The 12,723-nt window shown below is 43.4% G+C and overlaps 1 protein-coding gene across 1 annotated transcript in view; it reads right to left on the bottom strand.

The window, feature by feature from the left end:
- LOC129826605 (protein unc-13 homolog B-like) overlaps nucleotides 1-12,723 on the bottom strand; it is a 154,748-nt gene that overhangs the window by 47,197 nt on the left and 94,828 nt on the right. The window contains exons 19-23 of the mRNA XM_055887512.1: nucleotides 9,986-10,112; nucleotides 9,063-9,159; nucleotides 8,653-8,796; nucleotides 5,561-5,638; nucleotides 5,176-5,253 (exon numbers count right to left, since the gene is read on the bottom strand). Coding sequence (XP_055743487.1) covers nucleotides 5,176-5,253; nucleotides 5,561-5,638; nucleotides 8,653-8,796; nucleotides 9,063-9,159; nucleotides 9,986-10,112 — 524 coding nt within the window. The remainder of the gene's footprint in view (nucleotides 1-5,175; nucleotides 5,254-5,560; nucleotides 5,639-8,652; nucleotides 8,797-9,062; nucleotides 9,160-9,985; nucleotides 10,113-12,723) is intronic.

Raw genomic sequence — 12,723 nt, forward strand, 5'->3', positions numbered from 1 at the left:
TCCCACTAGCATCCAGCTATCTCTCACTGTTCTCTCCAATGCTCATATCTACATTATCCCACTAGCATCCAGCTATCTCTCACTGTTCTCTCCAATGCTAATATCTACCATTATCCCACTAGCATCCAGCTATCTCTCACTGTTCTCTCCAATGCTAATATCTACCATTATCCCACTAGCATCCAGCTATCTCTCACTGTTCTCTCCAATGCTCATATCTACCATTATCCCACTAGCATCCAGCTATCTCTCACTGTTCTCTCCAATGCTAATATCTACCATTATCCCACTAGCATCCAGCTATCCCTCACTGTTCTCTCCAATGCTCATATCTACCATTATCCCACTAGCATCCAGCTATCTCTCCCTGTTCTCTCTAATGCTAATATCTACCATTATCCCACTAGCATCCAGCTATCTCTCCCTGTTCTCTCTAATGCTAATATCTACCATTATCCCACTAGCATCCAGCTATCTCTCACTGTTCTCTCCAATGCTCATATCTACCATTATCCAACCATGTTTCTTTCCCTTTTCTTTAATCTGAATAAAGTTGAATGTTTTTAGGCGTTGGAATCGTCGCCCAGCGTGTAGATAAGAGCAACCCATTTTACCAGCCCACCCCCCATGTGGAGAGACATAACACATTCAATTATCTGCCGGCTCCCTGCTAGTCACTAGGCTATTAACATCTCATTCTAGAGGAGGAAGGCAAGACGTCATGCTGAGGAGATGTAAATCTATTAAATGGCTTGTGGAGCCAAGTGAGGCTGTGAGAGGCTGTGAGAGTAGCTTTACTAGGCCATTCCACTGCTGCCACTAACGACTACCACAAGACTACGAGCAACATTTTGAATGTTTACATGGAGACAGAGGGGATTTAAAGGGATCGGTATACACAGCCATCTTTCCCCCAGAAACCCCCTCACCTCTGAGCCGGCGTCTGAGTCCGAGCAACCAGACTGAGACAAGAAAAAGAAGGGCGAGACAAAGAGGTGAAAAATACATTACCCCATGACCCATAAGGAGATGTTGATTTCCTGCCTTAAACCAACAATGTATTTTTCTTCTGTATGTAAAGCGTTACAACAGCAATGTGAGTATGAGGTCAAGTCTAGGTTATGTAGCAGGTTGCTCAGGATTATTTTATACATAGAGTATGTATATACATATATACTTTAACCCTATTGATACCAACTAGACAGCTGTCAATTTAACTCTGGTATCAGTGACCAAGTTATACAACACTATTAGATCAAGCAGTCCAGTCAGTCATGTCCAGTATCTCCTCTTACCTCCGACTAGCAGCCAAACGAAAATCCCAGAAAATAATGAAAAAAAAAGAAAGAAAAGTTTAATATGTATCAGTAGGGGAGGGGATTGTTGACAATGTGACCAGTGATGTAGTGGTAAAAAAAAATAGGTGGGTAAACTCTGATCGCGGTAAAATTAAATAAAAAATAATGCTCACTTTCCATGCATTTTTAAACAAAAGATGGGTAAACTGTTGGGCAAAACAAACGCTTTGCTCTATACAAACTACAGGCTAACGCTAACACTGAACACTGAGCTCTATACAAACTACAGGTTAACGCTAACACTGAACTCCATACAAACTACAGGCTAACGCTAACACTGAACACTGAGCTCTATACAAACTACAGGTTAAAACTAACACTGAACTCTATACAAACTACAGGTTAACGCTAACACTGAACACTGAGCTCTATACAAACTACAGGTTAATGTTAACACTAACACTGTGATCTATACAAACTACAGGTTAACACTGAACACTGTGATCTATACAAACTACAGGTTAACGCTAACACTGTGATCTATACAAACTACAGGTTACCGCTAACACTGTGATCTATACAAACTACAGGTTAATGCTAACACTGAACACTGAGCTCTATACAAACTACAGACTAAAACTAATACTGTGCTCCATACAAACTACAGACTAAACACTCAATATTGTGCTCTATAAAAACAAGCTGAAGTTAACACTGAACACTATGCTCTAAAAACTCTGTCCTCTGTATGGGAGGGTAATACCCACCATGTCATCCTCCCCCTCGTTGTCGGTTAGAGCCTAGAGAGGACAAACACACAACCCTCAGTTTCAATGAGAGCTGTAAGCTGAAACCACACCACTGTTTAAAAGCTGAGAGAAATTCAGTGCCCTTTTCATTGACTACAGACAGCCCAGATTTAAAAAAAAATAACTTACAGTGTTGTCAACAACAACCTAGAGTATGACAGAAAACAACTAGATACTATGCCATATTAGAGTAGCATCTTAACTGCCTGTGTTAGATGGACAGACCTACCCCCTCATCGAACTCCTCAGGCTCCTCCTCATCCTCAAGCTTAGGAGAAAAACGGGTATATCATCAATCAATCAAACGAAATGTATAAAGCCCTTCATGAAGGCGTCCTGTTTAAATCCACACAATGGAACAACCGCTGATATCAAAAGAAGGATTCTAGAACAGTCACACAAGGAATCATACAATACCGTTAAAAAGTTTGGGGTCATTTAGAAATGTTCTTGTTTTTGAAAGAAAAGCAAATGTTTTTGTTCATTAAAATAACATACAATTGAACAGAAATACAGTGTAGACATTGTTCATGTTGTAAATGACTATTGTAGCTGAAAACAGCAGATTTTTTTATGGAATATCTACATAGGCGTACAGAGGCCCATTATCAGCCACCATCACTCCTGTGTTCCAATGGCACGTTGTGTTAGCTAATCCAAGTTTATTATTTTAAAAGGCTAATTGATCATTAGAAAACACTTTTGCAATTATGTTAGCACAGCTGAAAACTGTTGTCCTGATTAAAGAAGCAATAAAACTGTCCTTCTTTAGACTAATTGAGTATCTGGAGCATCAGCATTTGTGGGTTCAATTACAGGCTCAAGAAATGGACAGAAACAAAGAACTTTCTTCTGAAACTCGTCAGTCTATTCTTGTTCTGAGAAATGAAGGCTATTCCATGCGAGAAATTGCCAAGGAACTGAAGCTCTCGTACAACGCTGTGTAATACTCCCTTCACAGAACAGCGCAAACGGGCTCTAACCAGAATAGAAAGAGGAGTGGGTGGCCCCAGTGCACAACTGAGCAAGAGGACAAGTACATTAGTGTCTAGTTTGAGAAACAGACGCCTCATAAATCCTCAACTGGCAGCTTCATTAAATAGTACTCGCAAAACACCAGTCTCAACGTCAACAGTGAAGAAGCTACTCCGGGATGCTGGCCTTCTAGGCAGAGTTGCAAAGAAAAAGCCATATCTCAGACTGGCCAATAAAAAGAGAAGATTAAGATGGGCAAAAGAACACAGACACTGGACAGAAGAAGATTGGAAAAAAAGTGGAGCCAATTTCCTCTTACAACAGGACAACAGCTCCAAACTATGCAATAACTATTTAGGGAAGAAGCAGTCAGCTGGTATTCTGTCTATAATGGAGTAGCCAGCACAGTCACCGGATCTCAACCCTATTGAGCTGTTGTGGGAGCAGCTTGACCGTTCGGTACGTAAGAAGTCCCCATCAAGCCAATCCAACTTGTGGGAGGTGTTTCAGGAAGCATGGAGTGAAATCTCTTCAGATTACCTCAACACATTGACAACTAGAATGCCAAAGGTCTGCCAGGCTGTAATTGCTGCAAATGGAGGATTCTTTGACGAAAGCAAAGTTTGAAGGACACAATTATTTTTCCAATTAAAAATCATTATTTATAACCTTGTCATGGTCTTGACTATATTTCCTATTCATTTAGCAAATAATTTCTAAGTGACCCCAAACTTTTGAACGGTAGTGTATATGGATGGAGAGAGGTCTACAGACCTACAAGAAGTTATATAGGGATGGGTAGGTCTACAGACCTACAAGAAGCTACATATGAATGGAGAGGTCTACAGACCTACAATAAGTTATATAGGGATGTAGAGGTCTACAGACCTACAAGAAGCTACATATGGATGGAGAGGTCTACAGACCTACAATAAGTTATATAGGGATGGAGAGGTCTACAGACCTACAAGAAGTTATATAGGGATGTAGAGGTCTACAGACCTACAAGAAGCTACATATGGATGGAGAGGTCTACAGACCTACAATAAGTTATATAGGGATGGAGAGGTCTACAGACCTACAAGAAGTTATATAGGGATGGAGAGGTCTACAGACCTACAAGAAGCTATATAGGGATGGAGAGGTCTACAGACCTACAAGAAGTTATATAGGGATGGAGAGGTCTAGACCTACAAGAAGCTACATATGGATGGACAGGTCTATAGACCTACAAGAAGCTACATATGGATGGAGAGGTCTACAGACCTACAAGAAGCTATATATGGATGTTGATACAAGGGGTTGATACATTTTTCATAAGGGAAAATCAAGTGGAAAGAAGCCTTTTTAATCCATAAATAAAACTGTAAATGCACTATAAGTTGAAAATGTCCTTCATTGCAGGAACGTTCTCCTGCAACAGGGTGATCAAATTAAGATCCTACATCTGTATAGGTGCTATAGCGAAGCCAACACTTTCAGCCATTGGTTTTCATCCATATACTTAGTTTATTTGTTTGGTTGTCTTTGGCGTGACAACAAAACAAAGACAGAGAAGCGCTGGCTACAACATAAACAGACAGGCTAAGGAGAAGATCCTAGGTACAGGACAGGGTTTAGTCGGGATGTTGAGTAGAGATATATAGGCACTGGTGTGGATCTGGGTCATAGAAGGAAAGGGCAGAGGTGGGAGGAGAGAGAGGGTCACCTTGGACCCAGGAACAGTCTTTGGACCTTTGACCTACCATACACTCCTCTGCAGCGACCTGGAGACACACACACACATCTGCTGGTTAGTCTTAATATGCTCTGAACCACTTTTGCACACACACACACACACACACACACACACACACACACACACACACACACACACACACACACACACACACACACACACACACACACACACACACACACACACACACACACACACACACACACACACACACACACACACACACACACACACACACACACACACACACACACACACACCTTCTTTTGGGAACCCTCGTAGTCGAGTATGATTTCCCCCCCCCCGCACCTAAGTCTAATGTGTAAAGTGTGTGTCTGACAACGTTGCTTCTCACCTGTTTAGCCCCCATGCACTCAAACATCTTCTCCAACAAGACCCGCATCTGTTGTACGTTATTCATCAACACACATGGCTGGGAGAGAGGGAGGAAGAGAGATGGAGACAGAAAGAGAGAGGGAGAGAGAAAGAGAGATAAGAGACAAAGAAAAGAGAGGAGAGAGTAAAAGAGAAGGTGTGTGTTGAGGTGAAGTGAGATTCAGAGAGACGAGAAACAACATGCTGGAGTAACTAAGAAAACTAAGATATTTTATAAGCTCTAAAGATGATGCAGTACAGAAGCTGTAGAGAGAGGACACATAGTGTCCTTCAGAAATTAGTTTTGAAGTGGATACAGTCTATCGGTTCCTAAAGGAACCTTGTTGAGAGAATGCAGTACTCACTATCTTCTCCTTCTGGCAGTAGGAGGGGAAGTCCTTGGACAGGATAGCACAGTACTGCATCAGCACCTTGGTGATGGTCTGGAGACAGAAAGAACAGTCAGAAAACACCTTGGTGATGGACTGGAGACAGAGAGAACAGTCAGAAAACACCTTGGTGATGGACTGGAGACAGAGAGAACAGTCAGAAAACACCTTGGTGATGGTCTGGAGACAGAGAACAGTCAGAAAACACCTTGGTGATGGTCTGGAGAGAGAGAGAACAGTCAGAAAACACCTTGGTGATGGTCTGGAGACAGAGAGAACAGTCAGAAAACACCTTGGTGATGGACTGGAGACAGAGAGAACAGTCAGAAAACACCTTGGTGATGGTCTGGAGAGAGAGAGAACAGTCAGAAAACACCTTGGTGATGGACTGGAGACAGAGAACAGTCAGAAAACACCTTGGTGATGGTCTGGAGAGAGAGAGAACAGTCAGAAAACACCTTGGTGATGGTCTGGAGAGAGAGAGAACAGTCAGAAAACACCTTGGTGATGGTCTGGAGAGAGAGAGAACAGTCAGAAAACACCTTGGTGATGGACTGGAGACAGAGAGAACAGTCAGAAAACACCTTGGTGATGGACTGGAGACAGAGAGAACAGTCAGAAAACACCTTGGTGATGGTCTGGAGACAGAGAGAACAGTCAGAAAACACCTTGGTGATGGTCTGGAGAGAGAGAGAACAGTCAGAAAACACCTTGGTGATGGTCTGGAGAGAGAGAGAACAGTCAGAAAACACCTTGGTGATGGTCTGGAGAGAGAGAGAACAGTCAGAAAACACCTTGGTGATGGACTGGAGACAGAGAGAACAGTCAGAAAACACCTTGGTGATGGACTGGAGACAGAGAGAACAGTCAGAAAACACCTTGGTGATGGTCTGGAGAGAGAGAACAGTCAGAAAACACCTTGGTGATGGTCTGGAGACAGAGAACAGTCAGAAAACACCATGGTGATGGTCTGGAGACAGAGAGAACAGTCAGATATTATTAAATAATTATTAGATAACGCATAGCTGGCAGAGAGAGAGAAAAAAGGAGAGTAGGAGGGAGAGTGACAGCTTTCCACCCTGTAGACTGTTACAACACCAACTCTATCACCAGTTCACTGCTTTAAAGTCAACAATAACCATCTGACCATGGCAATAACGGCGTCGTACTCTGTTCTAGATCATACAATATGCATATTATTATTACTATTGGATAGAAAACACCCAGAAGTTTCTAAAACTGTTTGAATTATATCTGTGAGTAAAACAGAACTCATTTGGCAGCAAACTTCCATACAGGAAGTGAAAAATCTGAAAACGAGGCTCTGTTTCAGGGCCTGCCTATTCAACTGGCTTTTAATTATCAATAAGTATGCACTTCATACGCCTTCCACTAGATGTCAACAGGCAGTGGAAGGTTGAATGGGGTGTCTAGCTTGATCTGAGGCCGAATAAGAGCTTTTGTAGTGGCAGGTCCGGTATTTTGTGTGATTTCGACAGCGCGCAGGGGACCTTGATATTGTCTTCTGAAGAGCGTTCGGTATACACGGCGAATTGCTCCGGCTCTGATTTTATTTGATACATATGAGAAAAACATCATAAAGTAGGATTTTTCAACCGAGTTTGATCAGTTTATTCAATGTTTTATGGAATTTTGGAATTTTTCGTTCCATGCGTCAAGAGATGATGGACACGTGAGCTCAACATGGCTAGCAAAAGTTGCTAATTCGACAATAGCAATGGACAGTCTAAAACCAAACAACGATTTATTCTGGACCTAGGACTCCTTGCACAACATTCTGATGGAAGAACAGCAAAAGTAAGACAACATTTATGATGTTATTTCGTATTTCTGTGTAATATATTGACTCCTATTCTCCACCGTGTTGGTGAGCGCTGTCTCACAATAACGCATGCTGTATGTTGTGGTGAAGTTATTTTTAAAAATCTAACACAGTGGTTGCATTAAGAACCAGTGTATCTTTCATTTGCCATACAACAAGTATTTTTGTGTAAAGTTTATGATGAGTTCTTTGGTCAGATTAGGTGAGTGTCCAAAATATCTCCGGACATTCTGGTGAATCGTTGCTACGTATTCACAATGTATAACCACGATTTGCAGCTCTAAATATGCACATTTTCGAACAAAACATAAATGTATTGTATAACATGATGTTATAAGACTGTCATCTGATGAAGTTGTTCAAGGTTAGTGATTAATTTTATCTCTAATTTGTCGGTTTTGTGCAAGCTATTTTGGCGGGGAGTAAATTGCGTTGTGTGTTTGGCTACTGTAGTGAGCTAATAGAAATATATATTGTGTTTTCGCTGTAAAACACTTAAAAAAATCGGAAATATTGGCTGGATTCACAAGATGTTTATCTTTCATTTGCTGTACACAATGTATTTTTCATAAATGTTTTATGATGAGTATTTATTTATTTCACGTTGCTCTCTGTAATTATTCTGGCTGCTTTGGTGCTATTTGTGATGGTGGCTGCAATGTAAATCCAGGATTTGTAGCTATAAATATGCACATTTTCGAACAAAACATAAATGTATTGTATAACATAACGTTATAAGACTGTCATCTGATGAAGTTGTTCAAGGTTAGTGATTCATTTTATCTCTATTTGTGGGTTTTGTGAAAGCTACCTATGCGGTGGAAACATGGTGAAAATATGCCGTTGTGTGTTTGGCTATTGTGGTTAGCTAATATAAATACATATTGTGTTTTCGCTGTAAAACATTTTAAAAATCAGAAATGATGGCTGGATTCACAAGATGTTTATCTTTCATTTGCTGTATTGGACTTGTGATTTCATGAAATTATATTATATGATATCCCTGTCCCGTTAGGCTAGGCTATGCTAGTCAGCTTTTTTGATGAGGATGCTCCCGGATCCGGGATGGGTATGAAGTAAAGGTTAACGAAGTTGACTCTGTATTAATTATGTTGTTTGCTAATTTGGTTGAATTTGAATTCCATTGACCTTTATCTATTCATCTCAGTCAGAGAGTTTGTGTGTGTGTGTTTGTGCACATGATGTGTGTGTGTTTGTGTGTTACCTTGGCGAATCGCCTGTTGTAGTGGGCCTGCACCTTGGGGTCAGGACAGTCTAGTTTCTTGATGATCTCAAAGCTCTGGTTGAGCTGGGTGAAGATGTCCACTACTGAACTGGAGAACAGAGCATGCTCCGACGTCTGCTGGAACTATAGTAGGGAGAAGAGAGGGAGAGAGAGAGAGAGAGAGACAGAGAGAGAGAGAGGTCAGGGGTCATGGTACAAAGGTCAGATAGGTAGAATTAGTCTGTGCCCCAATTCTCCACAATTTTCTTGACGTGTGTACTTGCACACTCCCCAAAATGGATTTTAAAGTATAGGATTGGTGTAAGTATTGGCTGGAGGGAGTTTCCCCCATTGTTAAACACATGTGAGAAAGTGTGCAAGTGAGCTGGTGAGATGTGGAGGTCCCTCACCCCTTCCCTCTTGTCCCTCTCTAGAGCTCCATTCATAAACTCCATGGACACATCCTCGTTCTCACCCAGCCACTGAAGGACAAACTGCAGAAACCACCTGGAGAGAGAGGAAAGAAGAGGGAGAGAGAGGAGGGAGGGACAGTGGGAAAGAAAACGAGAGAGGGAGAGAAAGAGAGACAGACATGAAGAGAGACAGACATAAAAGGAGACAGACATAAAAGGAGACAGACATGAAGGGAGACAGACGCGAAGGGGGACAGTCAGAAAGGGGGACAGTCAGAAAGGGAGACAGACATAAAGGGAGACAGACATAAAGGGAGACAGACATAAAGGGAGACAGACATAAAGGGAGACAGACATAAAGGGAGACAGACATAAAGGGAGACAGACATAAAGGGAGACAGACATAAAGGGAGACAGACATAAAGGGAGACAGACATAAAGGGAGACAGACATAAAGGGAGACAGACATAATGGGAGACAGACATAAAGGGAGACAGACATGAAGGGAGACAGACATAAAGGGAGACAGACATAAAGGCAGACAGACATAAAGGCAGACAGACATAAAGGCAGACAGACATAAAGGGAGACAGACATAAAGGGAGACAGACATAAAGGGAGACAGACATAAAGGGAGACAGACATAAAGGGAGACAGACATAAAGGGAGACAGACATAAAGGGAGACAGAGATAAAGGGAGACAGTCAAAAAGGGAGACAGAGATAAAGGGAGAGTTACAGGAGTTACAGCCCAATTACAGGAAGAGAGAATTGGAAAAGACGTAGTGTGAAAGAAGCAGAATGAAACACAGTGTTAGAGAACAAGTGGCTGTCAGAGAGAAAGAGAGATTCGATGAATTCATGAGCAAGAGGATACAGTTTGTGTGTGTGTGTGGGGGGGGGGGGGGGTCCCTACTCACGCAGAATACTCTGGTACATTGTCTTGGAAGGCAGGCAGGTCGATCACATACTCGTTGTAAAGCCACTTAACCTTGAAGTGAAGATTCATGTAGTCAGCACTCTTACACAGACGATGTTTCTCGTGCTCTGAGGATAGAAAAGACACACAGTTAGCCTCTGTCTGTCTTCACTCCCATTCAAGAGGACCACAGTGGAAATAAGTCCCAGACTTTATTGTGTGTTACCCTCGATGATTTTATTCATGTGCATGTATGACTTTTAAGTTTTATTTGCAATTGTTTTTTTTTAAATGGTCGAATTAATAAATTAAACTAAACATGGGTTCACCCGGGGAATAAACGGCAGTTACATGAACAGTATATTCCATATTCTACACAAGTGTCCCTAAAGGGACATACTGTTCTGATATACTGTTTAGGCTCCAAACAAGCCAAAACTCAAATAATAAATGCTGTCATGTTGAATTTGTGAAAACAATTGCAATATATTAGTGTGATTGTATGAATTAATTGATGAAGCCTTCTCCCTAAGAAGGCTGGGAATTGTCAGGGACCTCACGTTGCGATATTATCACAATAGTTTGTAGGGTGTCCAATCACTGCCCAGAGTGCGTGAAAATGAGCTTTCGTTATGACATTTCACTTCCATACGTTACAAAATATAAATTCTCCAAGACAAATGTGATTCTTCATGTTCTGAATTGTTCAGTGGGGTCTTTCTCTGACATCTCATTAGCATTATATCCCCCAAAAAATAGGATATCGTCACCTAATACATCCCATAATAAGCACCGAGCTCCGTTGACAGAGTGGCGCCACTTTCTCACAGCGACTTTTGAGGATTTTACGCTGTGGTCGTCTGCAAAGTTGTTTAGTAGGGTGTCCAGCCACTGCCCAAAAAGCCAAACGCGTCCAAGGAGTCTGTCATTCTGGTAGACTAGCTATATTGTGGTGCCAGTCTGTCATCCTGTTAGACTAGCTATATTGTGTTGTAGTCCCGTGTGGCATAGTTGGTAGGGCACGGCTCAGTTGGTAGGGCACGGCTCAGTTGGTAGAGCACGGCTCAGTTGGTACAGCACGGCTCAGCTGGTAGAGCACGGCCAGGTTGGTAGGGCACGGCTCAGTTGGTAGGGCACGGCTCAGTTGGTAGAGCACGGCTCAGTTGGTAGAGCACGGCTCAGCTGTTAGAGCACGGCTCAGCTGGTAGAGCACGACTCAGTTGGTAGGGCACGGCTCAGCTAGTAGGGCACGGCTCAGTTGGTAGAGCACGGCTCAGTTGGTAGAGCACGGCTCAGCTGTTAGAGCACGGCTCAGCTGTTAGAGCACGGCTCAGCTGGTAGGGCACGGCTCAGTTGGTAGGGCACGGCTCAGCTGGTAGGGCACGGCTCAGCTGGTAGGGCACGGCTCAGCTGGTAGGGCACGGCTCAGCTGGTAGGGCACGGCTCAGTTGGTAGGGCACGGCTCAGTTGGTAGGGCACGGCTCAGTTGGTAGAGCACGGCTCAGCTGGTAGGGCACGGCTCAGTTGGTAGAGCACGGCTCAGCTGGTAGGGCACGGCTCAGCTGGTAGGGCACGGCTCAGCTGGTAGAGCACGGCACTTGTAATGTCAGGGTTGTGGGTTTGATTCCCACGGGGGGACCAGCACGAACAAATATGAAAATGTATGCACTCTGGATAAAAATAACTGAAATGTAAAATGTCATGCCAGTGTAGACTAAAGTCGTGCTGTAAAACATATTCTTCCTTTTCCCATGTTTATTAGTACTGAGCTCAAAGAGTCCCTGTGACTGATCTTCCTCCTGCTCTAAGACTGGACTGTCAACCCCCCCATGGTCAACACAGCACACACCATTAAACTGGTCTTCTCTGTATACCCGTCCGCCATTACTGAACACACTTTTCTCTGTGTGAAGGCCAGGGTGTGTGTTGCTTTACTTTACTGTGTGTGACTGAGGGGATTTTGGACCTCCTGGGCTGCCATCCATACCAAGGCCACATGATCCATCAGTATTTCCTGTCTGCGGTGTTGTGGCGTGATGCTTGACGGTTCAGTGGATGGGAGCTCAGTGGTCAAAAAGACAAACAGAGCACAGCAAAATTGCACAACACACACACACATCCCTCACATCAAGATGAACACACAAGCATGTGTGTACACACACACACACACACACACACACACACACACACACACACACACACACACACACACACACACACACACACACACACACACACACGCGTCTTACCAGCGTAAAAGTCTAGTCTGCGGATTCGGATTGTTTCAGGCGCTGAGATGGCGACACAAATGAGAAACAAACAAAAAATGAGGAAGAAAGAGTGACAGAGCCAAAGAAGGAGACGAGAGAGAGACAAAGAAAGAGAGAGAGAGTGAGAGAGAAAAAAAAAAGAGAGAGAGGAGGGGGGAGGAGAGAGAGTGAAAGGAGGGGGGAGGAGAGAGAGTGAAAAGAGGGGGGAGGAGAGAGAGTGAGAGGAGGGGGGAGGAGAGAGAGTGAGAGAGAAAGAAAGAAAGAGAGAGAGAGAGGAGGGGGGAGGAGAGAGTGAGAGGAGAGGGGGGGAGAGAGTGATAGGAGGGGGGAGAGAGAGTGAGAAGAGGGGGGAGGAGAGAGAGTGAGAGAGAAATAAATAAAGAGAGAGAGAGGGGAGGGGGGAGGAGAGAGAGTGAGAGGAGGGGGGGGGAGAGTGAGAGGGGGGAGGAAAGCGAGTGATAGGAGGGGG

This window comes from Salvelinus fontinalis, chromosome 28 (genome assembly GCF_029448725.1).
Source record: "Salvelinus fontinalis isolate EN_2023a chromosome 28, ASM2944872v1, whole genome shotgun sequence".
Taxonomy (NCBI): domain Eukaryota; kingdom Metazoa; phylum Chordata; class Actinopteri; order Salmoniformes; family Salmonidae; genus Salvelinus; species Salvelinus fontinalis.